The sequence below is a fragment of the Oncorhynchus kisutch genome, linkage group LG1, assembly GCF_002021735.2.
Source record: "Oncorhynchus kisutch isolate 150728-3 linkage group LG1, Okis_V2, whole genome shotgun sequence".
NCBI classification, from domain to species: domain Eukaryota; kingdom Metazoa; phylum Chordata; class Actinopteri; order Salmoniformes; family Salmonidae; genus Oncorhynchus; species Oncorhynchus kisutch.
The window spans coordinates 72,589,395-72,609,547 of NC_034174.2; the positions used below are offsets into that span (position 1 = coordinate 72,589,395).

A 20,153-nucleotide genomic window follows, 5' to 3' on the forward strand; every position below is an offset into this window, starting at 1 on the left:
GAAATAGGAGGGAGGAGGGAGACGGGTAGGAGTGAAGAGGTCAGGAGTCTTCAAATAGCTGGCTCACGATTAAAGAGGTTTAACAGGATCTTAAGCACATACACATTTGTAACATATTGTACAAATTTTTTTTTTTTTAATGGTTGGCGTTGTAAACATTTGTGCACCATTTTCAGGACCCTATTTTGACTCGTGAGCACTTTCAAAACTACTGGCTGAAATTTTACAAAACCTTTATAAAAGCATCTTTAAGATTGTATCAACTAGCTAAGCCGTTTATTTCTCACATAGGTCAAAGAAACACTACATAATGAAAGATAAGGGGACATCAATTGCATGGTTCAATTTCGTCAATATGTTGGGCGTATCCCAGAAAACCACATCCTTTCCATCATCCTGTTTCTATAGCAACCAGAAAGCAATTTGGAGGCATTGAACCAACGGCTTTCGCCAGGCAGCAGGCACTCCACCTAATGTCAGTATATTGACACAGCAACAAATGATTCTAAAAAGTAAGGTTAGTGTGTAACCCCAATTATATTTACAAAGATACCAGACAATTTCTTTAGAAATGAGATCAAAGCCAAAAAAAAATGTGTAAATGGTTAAAAGTTTACAATGTGAACAAAACCAAAAATGTATTTAAAAAAAAAAAAAGGTACTAAGTGCATGGTAAACATTCTGCATATACAAACAAAATTTTAACGATATCACATGCAGTCCACTCTATATAAACCTGTTACATTTATCTGCTTTAGAGACCGCAATTGCTATTGAGCACAAGTAACAGTCCATGTCACTACCTGGTCAACCAGACTTGGCTCGTCCAGGTGATGTTCTGGACTGGGTTAAAGGTCAAGATCACTCAAAGTTCTGCTGGTCAATGTCAGAGGGCACAGTGCAGCGGGTCAAGGTGGACAGGTAGAGACTAGTTGCCATAGGGACAAGACCGGCCGCTACCTTGAGAATGGCCAGTAATCGGTGTGCTGCCGTGGTCACCCCCTCTGTTGTCTGAGTGGAGAAAGAAAGGAAGATGAAGGAATAAATAATGGAAAAAAACAAAATTGTCATGAAATAACATAATGCCACACTTATAAAAGATAATGAGTTTGTATTACCTGTCAGTCTATTCATAACACAAGCTTCATAAATAAACAAACAATTAATTCACAGCACTATCAACAAGGCAGGTCCTACAGGCTCTAGTTTTGTCACATCTGGACTACTGTTCAGTCATGTGCCACGAAGAAGGACATAGGGAAATTTGCAATTGGCTCAGAACAGGGCAGCACGGCTGGCCCTTGGATGGCTCAAAGTAGAGGAGAGATCGACTTCATCCCTACTTGTATTTGTGAGAGGTATTGACATGTTGAAAGCACCGAGCTGTCTGTTTAAACGATTAGCACACAGCTCAGACAACCATTCATACCCCACAAGAGATGGTCTCTTCACAGTCCAAGTCCAGAACAGACTATGGGAGGCACACAGTACTACATAGAGCCATGACTACATGGAACTCTATTCCACATCAGGTAACTGATCGAAGCAGTATAATCTGATGTATTTATTTTTAAACATAAAAATACACCCTATGGAACAGCGGACGTGATTGGGAGACCCTAACACGGAACCCAAACCGGCTGCGCATGTGCGCTATCGTGTATAAATTTATTTTGCCCTCCCCACACCAAAAGCGATCACGACAAGCAGGTTAAAATATCAAAAACTCTGAACCAATGACATTCATTTGGGGACATGTCGAAAAGCATTAAACATGTATAGCAATTTAGCCAGTTAGCTTGCACCTGCTAGCTAACGTTAATTTATCCTATTTAGCTAGCTTGCTGTTGCGAACTAATTTGTCCTGGGATATAAACATTCAGTTGTTATTTAACCTGAAATGCACAAGGACCTCTACTCCGACAATTAATCCACACATAAAACGGCCAACCGAATCGTTTCTAGTCATCTCTCCTCCTTCCAGGCTTTTTCATCGTTTAACTTATATGGTGATCGCATCTAAACTTTCATTGTATTACCACGACTACAGGCAAAACAGTTAATTTTTCATTCACCCACGTGGGTATAACCAATGACGAGATGGCACGTGGGTACCTGCTTCTATAAACCAATGAGGAGATGCAGGACTTGCAGCGCGATCTGCGTCAGAAATAGGAATGAGTTCTATTTTAGCCCTTGGCGTCGCAGATGCTCGTTGGCGCGCGCGAGCAGTGTGGGTGCAATAATTGAATAACAAGGATTTCTACATTTATTTTGCGACGCTCTCGCACGCAGTTGTCCCTGTGTCGTCCGGGTTTGGCCGGGGTAGGCCGTCATTGTAAATAAGAATTTGTTCTTAACGGACTTGCCTAGTCAAATACAAATAAATCAGGTTTTTAAAATTGTATAACTGCCTTAATTTTGCCAGACCCCAGGAAGAGTAGCTGCTGCCTTGGTAGCATGACGATGCATAATAAACACAAATAGTGTTTCACCCGTCAATCATGTCTATGCGTTAACTGATACAGTTGACTCATACCTGATCCTCTGCACACAATAGGGGGCAGTGGAGGGATGCAGCCAGCGTCCTCACAGAGACCAGCCGCTCAGGGGGCACTGACACATTACGAGCTGGAGGAGACACAGACACACCACAGAAACACAGGTGATAGAAATCTTTCAATATAATGATGATAGAATGTGATAAGTGAGGGCCTCCCGAGTGGCGCAGTTGTCTAAGGCACTGCATCGCAGTGCTAGCTGTGCCACTAGAGATCCTGGATCGAGTCCAGGCTCTGTCGCAACTGGGAGACCCATGGGGCAGCAAACAATTGGCCCAGCTTCGTCCGGGTTAGGGGAGTGTTTTGCCGGCAGGGATGTTCTTGTCCCATCGAGCTCTAGCAACTCCTGTGGCGGGCCAGGCGCAATGCACGCTGACACGGTTGCCAGGCGTACGGTATTATGTTTCACTATATTGTATCACTCCAATATATTGGTATCACTCTGCGGCGGAGGTATACATCAGAGGTGAGGATTTTGATATTTACTTCTGTGTACACCTGTGTCACAGCTGGGGTCCGCGCCTATATATAGACCCCACGGCCGCGTCACGTTCTCCTTCATTTTATCGGCGGACGTCTGTATGTTTTGAGGTACAAACTTTCTGAAGTTCGCTTGGTAAGTCACTGGTAAGTGTAATATCTTGCGTGGAAGTATACTCACTGGCTGTTTGTGGCCTGGAGCAGCTGGCCACATGGCCAGTCCCTCTTCAGTGCTCCACTCGCTGTGCATGGTTGATCTGTATCTTCCGCCCGTGGTTTGTCATGCTTGCGTTTCATTAGCGTTACACTACGAATCCGTGTGCATTAATATATTGGTGGCTCTTGCTGCCACAAACTGTAAATGACCTTACACAACTTGCCGACTGGCTTGTTCTGTGTGTGTGTTGTGAATTTCCTTAACATGCTGCTGGTTCTCTGTTAATTATCCTGCATGTTCTTTCCCCTGCAGAGTGTAAGAGTATCGTAGTGGGCTTTCCACTAAGAGACATTGACTTTGGAGTTCTTTCCATTGTTGAGACATTAACTTTGGAGTTCCTTAACAGGTGTTACTCCATATGGTTCTGTTTTTACTGCTTGGATATGAAACCGATAGGTAATATTGGCAAAAAAATTAAATAAATCCATTACCTGGTTGCTGTTTTTCGGTCTGCCTGTTTTTCCCACAGGAGTCTACCCGGTGTTTGCAGAGGTTCTGGGTAATTTATCCCGCACCGGGTTCCTATTCCTCCAAGCGTGTCACGACATAGCTCTCCCAGGGCGCCAAACTCCTGCTCCGTGGCCTTGTTGGCTTGGCTGAGCTTATAGCTTCCCTTTGTGACAGGTGTGATGTTTGGTGTGGTGTTCTCAGAATGCCTGCACCTGGTGCAATTGGAGGCCATGCGTGAGTGTGTCGGCCAAGCTCGGGCTCAGGCTGGGGACAAGCTCCCTCCCACAGGAGTGGTGCGGCAGCGAGCTGTTAGTCCCTCTACCGGGCCCAGTACCATTCCCAGGAAGCGAGGCCGGAGCCACCGCAGGCAGAGCCCATCTGCTGCCAGTCCTGGACTGGGGCATGAGGTGACAAAGGAGCTCCTCCGTGAAGTGATGGAGGTGTCTTGTCTGCTTTCCCTGCTCCAGAGGGTCCCTCTCCTGCCCAATCACCTTGTGCTAAGGGACGATAATGGGAGCAGCACAGCGTGCAGTGAAGCAACAGCCTGTTTTTCCCCCACACGGGTCATCCCCAGTTTTTGCAGAGGTGCTGGGTAATTTATCCCTCACCGGGTACCTATTCCTCCAAAGTGGTCACAACATAAGCTCTCCCAGGGCGTCTGACCCCTGCTCCGTGGCCTTGTCTTGGTTGAGCTTATGGCTTCCCTTTGTTACAGGTGTGATGGTGTCAACCATCAAGACCCAGGCGCTCAGGGCGCCAGAGGAGAGGCGGGCCCCGACAGGACCCCTGACACACCCTTCCTGGCCGCTTCTCCCGGTCTCAAAGGGTAAAGTGGGAGGAGGGTGTGGAGTCCCCTGGGTGTTGTCCACAATGCTCGAGGGGTATCGACTCCAATTCCGGCCCCCGTCCTTCAGGTCCCTTTCGTGTCACCACGGTGGCCAACCCCCTGAAGAAAACCCTGTGGCTGGAGATCTCCTCCCTCCTCGACAAGGGTGCCATCCGCAGGATCGAGACATCAGAACAGCTAGGTGGGTTCTACTCCACTTATTTTGTGGTCTCAAAAAGAGAATAAGGGTTTTGACCGATTCTGGACCTTTCGCAACCTCAATGGGTATTTGAAGGTACTGAGGTACCACATGCTATCCCCAGCCGCGTGTTGCAGGCTGTGTCCAGGACCAGTGGTTTGTGACGCTGGACCTTGGGGATGCGTACTTCATGTTCCTGTTTACCCAGCTCATTGGCAGTACCTCCGATTCACTTTCAAAGGGACAGTTTACGAATTCATGGTTCTTCCCTTCGGCCTCTCCTTGGCACCCCGCACTTTCACAAAGTGCATGGATGCTGTCCTGGCACCACTCACGTCCCGAGGATTGTTGATCCTCAATTACCTGGACGATGGGCTAATTTGTGCCCCGACATACTCCTGACCCACATCGGCGGGCTGGGCATTACAGTAAACGACAAGAAGTGTCATCTGACACCCACCCAAAGGGTGGCCTTCATAGGCATGGAACTGGACTCAGTCCTCATGAGAGCACGCCTGCCCACCAGAAGGGTTCAGGCGATTTTATTGACCACTTTCGGCAGGGGCGGGTGGTATCTGCCCTGACAACGCCTGTTGGGCTTGCTGATGGCGGCCTCGTCGATGATTCCTCCAGCCTCTTCAACGGTGGTTCAACTCCCACCGGCTGCACCCGAAGCGCCACCGTCACCGCCAGCTGCGGGTGACCGCACAGGGCCTCAGGGCATTGTTCTCTCAGGTGGGGTGGAGATGCTGAGGGCGTACCGCCGGGAGCTGGTCAGCACAGACGCCTCCCAGATCGTCTTGGGGGGTGTGACTAAGGTTAGGTTGGCCAGCGGCTGTTGGCTACCCCCTTGGAGCAGCAGGCACATCAATACACAAGAACGCTGAGCTGTACTGCTGGCCCTGCGGTCTTTCCTTACACATCTGAAAGGAAGACATATCCTGGTGAGAACAGACAACAGCACAGCAGTGGCTTACATCAACCATCAGGGTGGACTGAGGTCACACAGCCTCAATCTTATAGCACAGGAGCTCCTCTGGGCTCAGGACGTCTAGAGTCTCTACGCGCAGCGCACATATATGACATCCTGAGTGTGACAGCGGATATGCTCTCGAGGGATGGCCCGCCACCTTGGGACTGGAGCCTACATCCCCAGGTGGTGCAGCACCTGTGGGACAAGTTCAGGAGGGTGCAGGGGGACCCATTTGCCTCCCTGGACAATGCACACTGCTCCCTGTGGTACTCCATGTTGGAGCCACCAGGGCCTCTGGGCTTGGATGCTCTGGCTCCAGATTGGCCAGGGCTGAAGCTTTACACAGTCGCCCCATTTCCCCTGATCCAGGCTAAGTTGGACAGAACCAGGATATCAGACCATCGTCTGCTTCTGGTGGTCCCATACTGGCCCAAACAAACCTGGTTCAGCCTTCTCCTGTCCCTGTTGTCTGGGACACCTTGGCAACTTCCCCTGAGACCAGACCTGCTGTCTCAGGCCGGGGAACTCTGTGGCATCCGATGCCACACCGCCTCAGTCTGTGGGATTGGCCACTGAACGGTACCAATGGTCCATGTTAGGACTACAGGAGTGTTTAATGAACACCATGCAGAGCACAGGGCGCCGGCTACAACCGCGGCATACCAGTTGCGCCGGCGGTTGTTCTGCTTTTGGTGCACTGGTATTGAGGTTGTGCCCGAGTCATGTGGGGTGCAGTATGTTCACCAATACCTGCAGTCTCGCTTGGATGAGGGCTTGGCAGCCTCAACACTGAGAGGGTATTTGGCCGCAATATCTGCCTGCATTGTGGGGTGGATGGACAGGCCAGTGGGACGCCATCCCTTGCCTTGGTCTCCAGGTTTTTGAAGGGGGTTTGTCGCCTGCGTCCAGTTAGGACCCGCTCAATGGTGAACTGGGATCTAAATGTAGTCTTGGCAGCTTTGGCAAAACCACCTTTCAAACGGTGGCTTTCTTGGTAGCAATTACTTCCATGAAGAGGGTGGGTGAGCTCCATGCTCTTTCAGTAAGTTCTGAGTGCTAAAGGATGGACACTGGGGGAGGAGTATATCTCTCCGCCCCAACTCTTCAGTCCTCCCGAAGATTGTGTCAGACAGGCATGTGAACATCCCTTTTATCCTGTCTGCTTATGACCTCCCAGCAGTGGCGGGGGAGTCTGGGCCTCCCTCCGCCATGCTGTGCCCTGCGAGGGCACTGGCTGCCTATGTGGAGCGGACACGGTCAGTGAGAACAACAGACCAGCTCTTTGTCTGTTATGGTGAGAGAGTCCTGGGGGCTGGGCTATCAAAGCAGAGGCTCTTTCACAGGATCGTGGACACGATTACGACAGCATATCGCCTGGCTGGCATGCCAGTGCTGGGATCTGTGGTGGCACATTCAACACGAGGTGTGGCTGCATCCTGGGATCTACTGAGAGGAGTGCCCCTCTAGGAGAACTGTGCTGCGGCCAGCTGGGCTTCCTCTTGCACCTTTGCTAGGTACTATCAGGTAAATGTAGCGCCTCCCTCTGCAGTGGATTCAGCGGTCCTGGGCGTCGCCTCCACTTCCGGGGACTGTTTCGGGACCCCCCTTCCACATTGACGGTCCCTGCGTCTTGGTTCAGCACTGGGACTAAGCCGCTGGCTGGCCAGGTCCCTCTAGCACCGAATAATCTGGTACGGGTATACCAATATATTGGAGTGATCCAATATAGTGAAACATAAAAGGTTACATTGTTACCACGATTATGTGAGCTATGTGGATCACTCCAATCATCTACGGTGCTAGAAACACTGTATAGTCCATAGAGAATAAGAGTGCCTCCACTCAGCTGCCCACTGCACTGAGACTAGGAAACACTGTCACCACTGATATATCCACGATAATCGAGAATTTCAATAAGCATTTCTCTACGGCTGCCCATGCATTCCACCTGGCTACCCCAACACCAGCCAAAAGCTCTGCACCCCCCGCAGCAATTGGCTCAAGCCCCCCCGCTTCTCCTTCGCCCCAATGCAGACAGCTGGTGTTCTGAAAGAGCTTCAAAAGCTGGATCCCTACAATTCAGCTTGGCTAAAGAATCTGGACCCTCTCTTCCTAAAATTATCTGCCGCAATTGTTGCAACCCCTATTACTAGTCAACCCCTATTACTAGTCTTTCGGATTGCCTGAGATTCCTAAATATTGTAAAAGCTGCCGCGGTCATCCCCCTCTTCAAAAGGGGGAGACACTCTAGACCCAAACTGTTAAAGACCTATATCCATCCTGCCCTGCCTTTCTTAAGTCTTCGAAAGCCAAGTGAACAAACAGATCACCGGCCATTTCGAATCCCAGCGTACCCTCTCCGCTATGCAATCTGGTTTCCGAGTTGGTCACGGGTGCACCTCAGCCACGCTCAAGATCCTAAACGATATCATAACTGCCATCGATAAAAGACAGTACTGTACAGCTGTTTTCATCGACCTGGCCAAGGCTTTCGACTCTGTCAATCACCGTATTCTTACCGGCAGACTCAACAGCCTTGGTTTCTCTAATGATTGTCTTGTCTGGATCACCAACTACTTCTCAGATAAAGTTCAGTGTGTCAAATCAGAGGACCTGCTGTCCGGACCTCTGGCAGTCTATGGGGGTGCCACAGGGTTCAATTCTCGGGCCGACTCTTTTCTCTGTATATTTCAATGATGTCGCTCTTGCTGCTGGTGATTCTTTGATCCACCTCCACACAGACGACATCATTCTGTATACATCTGGCACTTCTTTGGACACTGTGTTAACAAACCTCAAGACGAGCTTCAACACCATACAACACTCCTTCTGTGGTCTCCAACTGCTCTTAAAAGCTAGTAAAACGAAACGCATGCTCTTCAATCGATTGCAGCCCGCACCCGCCCGCCCGACTAACATCACTACTCTGGGCGGCTCTGAGTTGTGGACAACTACAAATACCTAGGTGTCTGGTTAGACTGTAAACTCTCCTTCCAGACTCACATTAAGCATCTAGAATCAACTTCCTATTTCGCAACAAAGCATCCTTCACTCATGCTGCCAAACATACCCTCGTAAAACTGACTATCCAACCGATCCTTGACTTCGGCGATGTCATTTACAAAATAGCCCCCAACACTCTACTCAGCAAATTGGATGCAGTCTATCACAGTGCCATCCGTTTTGTCACCAAAGCCCCATAATACTGCTCTCGTTGGCTGGTCCTTGCTACATATTCGTCGCCAAACCCACTGACTCCAGGTCATCTATAAGTCTTTGCTAGGTAAAGCTCCGACTTATCTCAGCTCACTAGTCACCATAGCAACACCCACCCTTAGCACGCGCTCCAGCAGGTATTAGAGGTCAACCGATTAATTAGGGCCGATTTCAAGTTTTCATAACAATCGGAAATCACTATTTTTGGACGCCAATTTTTTTTTTTACACCTTTATTTAACTAGGCAAGTCAGTTAAGAACACATTTTTATTTTCAATGACGGCCTAGGAACACTGGGTTAACTGCCTTGTTCAGGGGCAGAACGACAGATTTTTAACTTGTCAGCTCTGGGATTCAATCTTGCAACCTTACGGTTAACTAATCCAACGCTCTGACCACCTGCCTCTCATTGCACTCCACGAGGAGCCTACCTGTTACGAAAATGCAGTAGAAGCCAAGGTAAGTTGCTAGCTAGCATTAAACTTATCTTACAAAAAAAACAATCAATCACTATATAATCGATGCAACACTGGGGATGATTTAACAAAAGCTAATTTGCGAAAAAAGCACAATCGTTCCACGACTGTACCTAACCATAAACACCAATGCCTTTCTTAAAATCAATACACAGAAGTATATATTTTTAAACCTGCATATTTAGCTAAAAGAAATCCAGGTTAGCAGGCAATATTAACCAGGTGAAATTGTGTCACTTCTCTTGCGTTCATTGCATGCAGTCAGGGTATATGCAACAGTTTGGGCAGCCTGGCTCAATGCGAACTAATTTGCCAGACTTTTACGTAATTATGACATAACATTGAAGGTTGTGCAATGTAACAAGAATATTTAGACTTAAGGATGCCACCCGTTAGATAAAATACGGAACGATTCCGTATTTCACTGAAATAATAAACGTTTAGTTTTCGAAATGATAGTTTCCAGATTCAACCATATTAATGACCCGAAGGCTCGTATTTCTGTGTGTTATGTTATAATTAAGTCTATGATTTGATATTTGATAGAGCAGTCTGACTGGGCGATGGTAGGCAGCAGCAGGCTCGTAAGCATTCATTCAAACAGCACTTTCGTGCATTTTGCCAGCAGCTCTTCGCAAGCACGGTGCTGTTTATGACATCAAGCCTATCAGCCTATAGCTGGTGTAACCAATGTGAAATGGCTAGCTAGTTAGCGGGGTGCGCGCTAATAGCGTTTCAGATGTCACTCGCTCTGAGACTTGGAGTAGTTATTCCCCTTGCTCTGCAAGGGCCGTGGCTTTTGTGGAGCGATGGGTAACGCTGCTTCGAGTGTGGCTGTTGTCGATGTGTTCCTGGTTTGAGCCCAGGTAGGGGCGAGGAGAGGGATGGAAGCTATACTGTTACACTGGCAATACTAAAGTGCCTATAAGAACATCCAATAGTCAAAGGTATATGAAATACAAATGGTATAGATAAATAGTCCTATAAATACTATGTTAACTACAACCTAAAACTTCTTACCTTGGAATATTGAAGTCTCATGTTAAAAGGAACCACCAACTTTCATATTGTAATGAAACAGCAAGGAGCAAGTCTCGAAACCTCGACCTTCGAGCCCGAGTTCCGGCGTGCTATCGACTGTGCCGCAAAAGCATGCTCGTGCGGCAGAGTCGATTTCCGCGCTTATAAACCCAGGGTCGTTACTCTACTCCCTCCTTTCAAAGAGTGTGTCCTCGCGCTAGCTTGCGGCTCGACGTCTTACAGGCACGCGCTCACCGGCCAAGCACACGCACTGTCGTGGATGCGAGGTCCGATCACTTCTGACACCAATGTAATAAAACAGCAAGGAGCAAGTCTTGAACCCTCGACCTTCGAGCCCGAGGTCTGGCGAGCTATTGACTGTGCCGCAAAAGCATGCTCGTGCGGCAGAGTCGATTTCCACGCTTATAAACCCAGGGTCGTTACAATATGTTCTCATGTTCTGAGCAAGGAACTCAAACATTAGCTTTTTTACATGGCACATATTGCACTTTTACTTCTCCAACACTTTGTTTTTGCATTATTTAAACAAAATTTAAATTAAAAATTAATTAAACAAAATGTCATTATTTATTTGAGGCTAAATTGATTTTTATTGATGTATTATATTAAGTTAAAAGTGTTCATTCAGTATTGTTGTAATTGTCCTTATTACAAAAAATAAATTAAATTGCTGATTAATCGGTATCGGCGTTGAAAAATCATAATCGGTCGACCTCTACCAGGTATATTTCACTGGTCATCCCCAAAGCCAACACCTCCTTTGGCCGCCTTTCCTTACAGTTCTCTGCTGCCAATGACTGGAACAAATTGCAACAATCACTTAAGTTGGAGACTTATATCTCCCTCACTAACTAAGCGTCAGCTGTCAGAGCAGCTTACCGATCGCTGCAGCTGTGCACAGCACATGTGTAAATAGCCCATCCAACTACCTACCTCATCCCCATGTTTGTTTTTCTGCTCTTTTGCACACCAGTATTTATACTTGCACATATCTCACTCCAGTGTAAATTTATAAATTGTAATTACTTCGCCACTATTGGCCTATTTATTGCCTTACCTCCTTACTTCATTTGCAAACACCGTATACAGATTTTTCTATTGTGTTATACTGTACATTTGTTTATCCCATGTGTAACTCTGTGTTGTTGTTTTTGTCACACTGCTTTGCTTTATCTTGGCTAGGTCACAGTTGTAAATGAGACTTGACTTGTTCTCAACTGGCCTACCTGGTTAAATAAAGGTCAAATAAAAAGAATAGAGGCACCTCAAAAATTATGTAGAGAACGTGTGTCGCAGCCATGAGGTTTATATATAGGGACGGACCCCAGCTGTGACACAGGGTGTAAATCCTCACCTCGGATGTATCCCTCCGCCGCGGAGTGATACCAATATATTGGAGTGATCCATATTGCTCACATAACCGTGGTTACATACATAACCTTTGTTTCCTCAGACACATTGGTGCGGCTGGCTTTCGGGTTAAGCGGGCTTTGTGTCAAGAAGTAGTATGGCTTGGCTCGGTTGTGTTTCGGAGTACAGGAGTTGCAGCGATGAGACAAGACTAACTACAAATTGGATACCATGAAATTGGGGAGAAAACGGGGTAAGAGTACAAATAAAAAAATATATAATAATTGTGATAAGTGTTGATGAAAGATGGATAAAGGAGAAGGATAGACAGGCGAGTTCATTTCCTTACCACTGGTAACCAGGAAGCAGACTTTGCCCTGGAAGTAACCTGGGTCTAAATACTTGAGGGAGGTCTCTGCTGACTGGAAGCTGAGGAGAGAGAAAAGCAGTAGCATTACCACTGGAAGAAGAGGCCAGTAAAGCCACACAATAGGTCCATCTCCCTATGGATGGTTCTTATTGTCTGTATGTGAATTACCTGAGCTCTGAGGTTAGGTGAATGATGAAAACCACCAGATCTATCCGTGGCCGAGACTCCTCGTTTTCCATGGGTAGTGGGAGGCTTCTGGCCAACCTTCTGGTACAGAAAGAAGACACGACTGTTAGAAGGGTTGACTAGATGGTATACCGCTACTTTCGTCAAGTGACTTTTCGCAGCAGGTTAGGAGAGCATTTTAGCTAACTCTAATCCTTTTTTAAACCTAAATCTCCTAATATGCTACGAAAAGCCTCTTCCGTCCGTAGCTGTATACCATCTAGTCAAAACCCCTACCTAGCTCGCTAGTTGATAACTCAATTCAGTACTTACACATTGACATTGACAGTCTTCTCTTGAAGAACAACAGTGTCAGCTAACTTCTGCTGAAATTGCTCTTCGTTCTCCACCAGCTGAAATAAGAAACACATTCATTGAGTAACAACGGGTGAGTTAGCGGTGTGTCTAAACATAGATACAAATATTGACTTCTGTTTATGTAAATGTATCAATAATCTGGATAGCAGTAATGTCACAATTGGTTTAGTGATAATAATCTTTGGTAATTAGTTACGTTTACTAGCCAATGTTACTTACAGGACCACTTACCAGTATGTTGGCTGTGTTTAGTCCAGTAAGTCTACTAAATGGTTTGAGTAAAGACATTTTACTTCCAAAAAGTCAAATTGCGTTATAAAGCGTTAAGCAATCCTGTCGCTAAATAACTACAATTCATACACAACTCCAATGTTATGGTGGAATAAAATAATTTATCCCTGACTTTTGTGGCGCGTAATTTCAAACTTCCGTTAAACGTCATGACGTCTTCTTCTGCTGCCATTTTAAGGAGCACGACTGCCATCTGTCTAAAAAGTGTAACTACACAAATGTAATCCTGCTGCTACCTCTACTTTGCACAAAATTCGGATATTTCTTTGCTAAACAGTAAATTAAAAGGTAGAAATCATAGTTGCTACATCCATTTTGTTTACTTATGAATGATATATATCCATTAATTCTTGAATGTAATGTATAAATGCCTCATGAGCAAGTTTAAGCTTGTTATACTCCAATGTTAATAAACAAAATGTTAACCGTGTTTTGAGGTTATGGATTGGTCAGTCCTGGCATCCATAGCTATGAATTTGAAAGGTTACAGTTCTCCTGGCCCATCCCTCAGCTTTTTACCAAAACCCAGGTGCGGTGTCTTTGTTGTTTCAACTAAGGATTCCAACATTAAGAATGGACAGGAAACACGAGTCACAATGGAAGCAGGACTTTTATTAACTTTGTAGTAGATGGCACAGCAAGGTAGATCCCCCAAACATCCACCTTGACTCACAGCAAAAGGACTGTGTGTGTGTGTGTGTGTGTCTGGCATGGGTTTCTTCTGAATACCAATAAAGTAACAGTATGTAAAATTCTTGTGTACGTTGTCAACTATATTGAATTCTACATGTCCATATTAGTGTGAAGAGTTAAGTGGTACTCTCAAGTATGTTTATCTTTCAAAGGATGTGGTTGTTTATCACTGTTTGTGTATAAATCATAGTTGTACACACTATATGCGCTCCCCCATATGAAACCGATCTTTGATCCATGTTGGAACCCAGAAAATGACAACAGCATCAACATTGTCAATCCTAATGATGATAGAAAAAACAGAACAGCATTTCTAAAATAAAATAATGTTTAAATGGGTAGAACTTCCATCTCCCTCTACTAACCCCATCCCAATATCCAATTATTACATGAAATAAAGTGTTGCTCCCAGTCCAACCTCCTTCCTTTCGTTCAAGGTCTTTCCCATTCATCCCAATCAAAAGCTCCACCAACTATCTCTGCATGCTCCCATCCTGATTTCCTTGTCTCAATTTTGCCTCTCCGCCCAATTTATGTCGCACTTCAACATGAATGAACACACAGTCACTCACCACCCTCCTGGACCCTTCCAGCCAGTCCCAATTCACTCCCTCCCACCTGGCCATAAACCTTTGATGATTGCGGATGTGAAAGGTCTGGATAGGTATAAGCAGTGTAGCTTCCACCATATTGCTTCCATCTTATAGATCTGCAAACATCTAAGGGTTATGGCTCAGGTGAAGGGGTAAGGAGCCCATTAGAATGGGCTGTTGCGCCATCTTTCTAAACCTCCCCTGCTCTAACATGACCTCGGATGTCCCCCTCTGTATCATATCTCCCCCGACTCCCTCTCCCCATCTGAGCTGGAACGTCTATCCCTCTCTAGTGACAGAGATCTCTCTCTTTCTCTCCCCCTGGCCATCATCTCTGGAGAGGTGGATCTCTCCCGGTCTTCCCTCGTCATGGGCTCAGGCCTGTCGTCTTGCTCCCGGGAGCGGGGTGGGCCCTCTCCTCCGCTCTCCCTCCATCTCTCCTGGGAAGGGGAGCGCCCTGAGGGTGAACGCCCAGATGGAGAGCGCTGAGATGGTGAGCGGGGTTCTCTGTCTCGGGTGTGTGAGGATCTGTCCCTGGAAGACCTGGGTAGAAGGAAACAGATCAGGAATTGGTCAAAGATCAAGCACCCGATGATAGACAAACAAAACGAAACCCAGACAAACTGTTTGGAAAGAGCTGGTTCGTATTCATTAGGGCACACACAGTATAGCAAAACATTTTACAATGTAAAAACTGGCACAACCAGGCAACCTGGTAAAATTAAGGTAAAATAAAAAAGGTAGTTGTACCTCCCTGTTTTAATCTAGTTGCTGCCTGATTTTAGTGACATAAGGGCTATGTGGGTCGTGTTCATTAGGGCACAAGGTACGTAGAAAAACATTTTGCAACGGAAAGAAAACATCCAAGTTTTTTGTTGTTCAGGCAACCTGGTAATATAAAAAAGGTAGTAGTACCTCCTGATTTCATTCAGTTCTAGTTCTAGTTGGTGCTGAATTTAGTGACATATGGGCTAGCTGCCATTTTCTAAGTATCATATCAAAGTTCATGTCTGTCTGTTCGGGCCTCACCTCTTCCTCTTGCTCCTGTGAGAGTGTGAGCGCGAGCGATGCCCATCTTTGTGTCTATGCTTACGCTCCCGTTCCCTGTCCCGCTCTCCTCCTCCCTCCTCCCGGGGACGAGAGGAGCGGTGTCGTCTCGAGCGATGGGAGGATGAGCTGCCTCCCTCCCTGTATCGTTCACTGCTTCTTGATCTTGTCCTGTGAAAAAATACATCAAAGTGTATTGTTAAAATACAAGAGAACGAGCATTTTGAAGCATTTGTTTGATGTCTGAACAAGTCAGATTTAGCTCACCTCCGGCGATCTCTCTCCCCCCTCTCTCTTTCTCTCTCCCTCTCCCGTACACGTTCAGTTTCGCGCTCCCTCTCCTTTTCCCTCTCCTTTTCCCTCTCCCGTTCTCGCTCCAGCTCCCACTCCTTTGCGCTCTCTTCCTCCTTTTCACGCTCCTCCCTTCTTCTCAGACGCAATCCTTCTTGCTTATCCATAACAGCTTTCTGTAGCAGAAAAAAAAAACATGTAACTAAGTACACAAATCCATCGCAACAACTGTGCTCAGACAACTCAGGTTTTACACTTCCTGAAAAGCAAGGTAAGCGTCATAACTAGTGATATCCTACTCGGTTCTGACTACTGATATGGTGTGTCTCACCCGTAGCCTGTCCAGCTTCTCCCGGATCTCAATGAATCCCAGATGCAGTTTGCCTCCGAAGTGGTCAGCCAGGCGGCGGTCATTGTCATGGAGACCTAGGTAGGCGGAGCACACCTCGCACACCCGGAGCTTCTGCTGCTGGAAGCTGGACGCCGGCATCGAGTTCCTGTATACGTCCTGGGAGAAAGCAACAGTAAACCAGACTGACGTTAGAACTAGGACACTGTAAAGTTCTTAGTGCGTATGTTGCGGTGTTGAAGACTAACGTTAATTAGGACATAGTACACAAATGCCTGACCCACTTTCAAATGACTGATATTCACTGACTTTTGGGATTATTTTGAGTGCACATATGAAATTCCTCTTATACCTGGCTGTTTAACATCTAAGAGGCCTTGCTGAAACAGGTTTGTATATACATACAAATACACATATAAAATGTTTTAACAAGTTCATCTTTATTTAATCACAGTACAATTCCTAGCTCCTATGATTGGCTGTGACCACAACCATCCTTGACCCCCTGCCAACTGACCTCTGCCTCCTTCTTCATTGTGCGAGTCTTCTCCACCTTCTCCAGGACCTCCTGTGCCTCTTCCACATTGCCCTCGCCCCCCAGCTGCTCTGCCCGAGCCAGCAGCTTACCGATCTCCTCGTTCAGCTCGTGGACCCGCTCAGCCTGTTGATACCAGAGAGAAAGGGTTAGAATTATGACACGGTGACAACCAGAGCAACAAGAATCTCATTTTAATTACAGTTTCTTATACACGGTTGAAATGTCATTTTCTGAAATTAATCAGATGCATTCATCTAGAAAAACCAGGAGAACAACACATACCATGGAACTGGATTCCAACTATAGTGTCAATTCACCTAATGAGCATGTGGGGAACTATCTAAGTAAGACAAACACCAAGGGTCAGTCACCTTGGCGGCAACCTCAGCGCTGATCTCATCCTGCGTCTCAGCCAGTCTCTTTTTTGCTAACTCAGTCCTGCGGTCACAGTCACCGATGAACGACTGAAGGTGCTCAGCAGCCTGCGGTGACAGGGGATGACGAGGAGAGTTTAAAGTCGCCAGATTAGAGAAAAAGCATCAATAGATATTACATGGAGACAAAACAGAAGAAAAGAAAAAGAGGGAGAGAAAGAGACAATCCATTGATCAACAGATCACATGGAGTTTGCATGCAGAGGAAACGTGTGTGTGTATGTGTGGTAAACATGTATACTGGGTAGGTGACAGTCCAACGTGACTCACATCAAGCTCAAAGAAGTACTCCTGTTGCTTGGAAGCGATCTCGAAGTCAGCCCTGAGGGCCAGGTCGTGGACCTTCACACACTCTCCCAGGTCCATTCTCTATACGACGACAAGAAACATCCATTAAATCATTCACTCAATGCTGTACCCAAGTCCTGTACTCTGGAGTGCAATTGTCATTGTGTTCTATAAAACACTACTACACACAACCATTGTGACAAAGACAGTTTCTCACAAACTAGGGGTCACGAGAGAACTCCAAAATACAATAAATACATCGTGCTTGGTTCATAGAACCGGGGTTACGTCAGTAAACTTCGTAGCCGCTAGATGTGATTGTAATAAACAGCGGTTACTGTTTTCTTCCTACAAAATGTGGATCGTTTAAGCTACGAAATATTATGATCCCATCACTGAAAGATAAGACTCTCAGGAACATGTGCGCTTGTTTTGTTTCCCTCTACAATGGCAGGACACAATAGAACAGAGTGGACAAGACCAGGCACTAAATCAACGAAGATGTTATTTTCTACACAGAAGAGCATAAAAAATTATTGCCTGATGATCTTCTGAACTTCCCAATACTTCAAACCTTTCTTCAGATTGAAATACTGATTTGTAATAGACTGTCTAAGCCCCAAAGAATTACAAATGTATATATCCAAATATGGTCACGGGCCAAAAAAGTTTGGGATCCCCTGGACTAAGTAAGATGTCATGTACTCACAGTGCCGGAGAGAATGTCGTGAGGACAGGAGTCCAGCAAATGACTCTTGCAGACCCGCTCATCTGTAAATTTGATTCTCTGGCGCATGGTGTCCCCTACACGAAAATAAATCAGACAAGGGGAGAGAGTTAGTGAGCTGAGCAATGTCATGTCAATCGCAAGAAGCAATAGCTGTGTCCATACCAGACACCACTTTCCTATTATCCAAAATTGTGATTACGCTGGGTGCGGATGCCCATGTGGATCATTCATTCCTGAAACCAAAACTAGATTAGCTTGCTAAAGTTACACTAGCTATCTGTCAAACGTTAGCTGTAGCCAGTCGTGGGCCAACAAAATCCCAGCTAGCAAACATCAAAAATGTGACAAGGTCTGAAACGGAATGTTCCTTGTGTTTACTTTACTGTGAACACAACAAGTAGTTAGCCGTCGTTAGCATTTAGCCATTTGTCCCCCAGACTAAGGTAGCTTAGCTAGCTAACGTCAGATAGCATGATAACAACTAGTTAAAAACATTTCCTCCGAAACATCGAGCGACACTGAAACAATGTAGCTTGTCGTTTACTCACCATCTCTACTTGTGCCCATCAACTGGTCCAACATCGCTCGCATTTGCGCTTGAGCCGACATGTTTCTTGTTTATGTCACCGATACTACACGCCGATGGTGTTTGCTGCATGCAGCCTCTACCACAGGCCTCTGACGGCTCGTGGACGTCGAACAACTTTTCTCAGAGAACCTCAAGTTCTCGTCACGAATAGTTTGAAACAAACTAGCTCGCTAAAACCTTTTCTTGAGACCTTCCACCACCTTAACGTTTATAATGATCAAGTTTGTAATACCAATTTACAATGTAAATATTAGGTAGCTAAACCTATTCCGAAATGTTTCCCGTCCCTGTTAGTCTCTCAACTCGAAGTATGGCGAGGGGACAATATGCTGAGTGGCGGGCAGTGTAATTTCAAATTCGGATTATTGAGGTAAACCCGAAGGTTTTTAGGTAGTTGTGAGACCAACCACAGTCCCTTGTTAGACCGTAAATATCATAGACATATTCTAACGTATTTATTAAATCGGTGTCCTTTATTTTTCTACTTCCTCCTCTTTCCGAGCGCGCTCTGCCTCGAAGGAAATGCTGGTTGGTTGAACGGCACAAAATGCTGCAGTTCTCGCGCGCTGGTTGGCTGAATGGCACATAACGTCATTTTGATCGCTCTGTCGTCAGATATCGTACGCATTTCTATATTTTTTTTAAAGAAAAAAGCGCTATAATAAATGTTAGTCAATGCTAGCGCAAGTAATGCAAGTACAACTGAATACAAGTACAGGCGCAATCAAATCAAATCAAATGTATTTATATAGCCCTTCGTACATCAGCTGATATCTCAAAGTGCTGTACAGAAACCCAGCCTAAAACCCCAAACAGCAAGCAATGCAGGTGTAGAAGCACGGTGGCGTGTGTGCTTGAAATTGTAGCATAGATGGCATATGAATGCACATCGGCCTAAACTGGACAGTGTGTGAGAAGCACATAATACAACAAGCCTGGAATTATTTATTCTATATATGACTGTTCATACATTGTGATTTACATGTATTTATTAATATCTTATTGTTTAATCTTTGCTGTCGTCATAAAATGCATTTGGCATTCGGCCAACACCACCGATAGACATACGCCCTGAACCCACCCATAACATTGCTGTCCCGCCCACCCCAAACTGGAAAAATGGCGACAGCTATCTTGTGGCTCTCACGGAACCTCGTATCGAGGAATACGGGGGTAGTAAGCCGTAACATCGTCTTGAAACCGTCTAACACAGCGAGACTGAACCAATGTCGAAATGTGGTATCAACAGCAAATGGCGGTGTTCAACCGAAGCCGGATAAAGTGAGTTTCCATGCATGGTCATGTCGGTTAGTAAGCAGGCTGGGTAACCCTACACATAATGTGGGAGGTTCCTGAATTTTGGAGCAGATTGACAGCAGTCTTTGCCAATCACATTTTAAGGAATTTGGAGAGACAGCTGCGGGGGCCAATGAGCTTGTGTATATTTGATACGGAAGTAATTTGTCATTATTTTAGCCACTTTTCGTCGAAAAATTATACTGTTAAGCTAATATATACATGTTTTATGTAATAAAGTATTGGTTTACACAGAATATACCAGTGTAACATTAACACAACTATAAATACCATGGGGTATTGGAATGTCAA

The 20,153-nt window shown here is 45.8% G+C and overlaps 2 protein-coding genes across 3 annotated transcripts; both read right to left on the reverse strand.

Moving 5' to 3' along the window:
• Window positions 1-254: 254 nt before the first annotated feature.
• On the reverse strand, window positions 255-13,137 carry LOC109884000 (centromere protein M-like). Of its 2 annotated transcripts, none has more exons than XM_020476091.2 (6): window positions 12,934-13,137; window positions 12,658-12,737; window positions 12,328-12,423; window positions 12,139-12,218; window positions 2,540-2,631; window positions 255-1,011 (listed from the first exon to the last, which is right to left on the reverse strand). In XM_020476091.2, the coding sequence occupies exons 1-6, from the start codon at window positions 12,988-12,990 to the stop codon at window positions 862-864; spliced, it is 555 nt and encodes a 184-aa protein (XP_020331680.1). In that variant the 5' UTR covers window positions 12,991-13,137; the 3' UTR covers window positions 255-861. The 2 variants fall into 2 exon arrangements, with proteins under 2 accessions (XP_020331680.1, XP_020331619.1); XM_020476030.2 differs by having other exon boundaries at window positions 12,328-12,426.
• Window positions 13,138-13,584: 447 nt separating this feature from the next.
• LOC109883897 (putative RNA-binding protein Luc7-like 2) lies at window positions 13,585-19,109 on the reverse strand. The gene is made up of 9 exons (XM_020475940.2): window positions 18,505-19,109; window positions 17,936-18,030; window positions 17,209-17,307; window positions 16,876-16,986; window positions 16,484-16,627; window positions 15,949-16,125; window positions 15,594-15,793; window positions 15,309-15,497; window positions 13,585-14,822 (listed from the first exon to the last, which is right to left on the reverse strand). The coding sequence occupies exons 1-9, from the start codon at window positions 18,563-18,565 to the stop codon at window positions 14,516-14,518; spliced, it is 1,383 nt and encodes a 460-aa protein (XP_020331529.1). The 5' UTR covers window positions 18,566-19,109; the 3' UTR covers window positions 13,585-14,515.
• Window positions 19,110-20,153: the final 1,044 nt, after the last annotated feature.

Excerpts from the sequence above, each read along its gene's own strand:
- LOC109884000 (XM_020476030.2), bottom strand. The coding sequence starts at position 12,990 with ATGTCTTTACTCAAACCATTTAGTAGACTTACTGGACTAAACACAGCC. Across the intron at positions 12,738-12,933 it reads TAAACACAGCCAACATACTG|CTGGTGGAGAACGAAGAGCA; the intron begins GTAAGTGGTCCT and ends TTCTTATTTCAG. Across the intron at positions 1,012-2,539 it reads TATTGTGTGCAGAGGATCAG|ACAACAGAGGGGGTGACCAC; the intron begins GTATGAGTCAAC and ends TTCTCCACTCAG.
- LOC109883897 (XM_020475940.2), bottom strand. The coding sequence starts at position 18,565 with ATGTCGGCTCAAGCGCAAATGCGAGCGATGTTGGACCAGTTGATGGGC. Across the intron at positions 15,794-15,948 it reads AGAAGCTGGACAGGCTACGG|AAAGCTGTTATGGATAAGCA; the intron begins GTGAGACACACC and ends TTTCTGCTACAG. Across the intron at positions 14,823-15,308 it reads CACAGGAGCAAGAGGAAGAG|GTCTTCCAGGGACAGATCCT; the intron begins GTGAGGCCCGAA and ends CCTTCTACCCAG.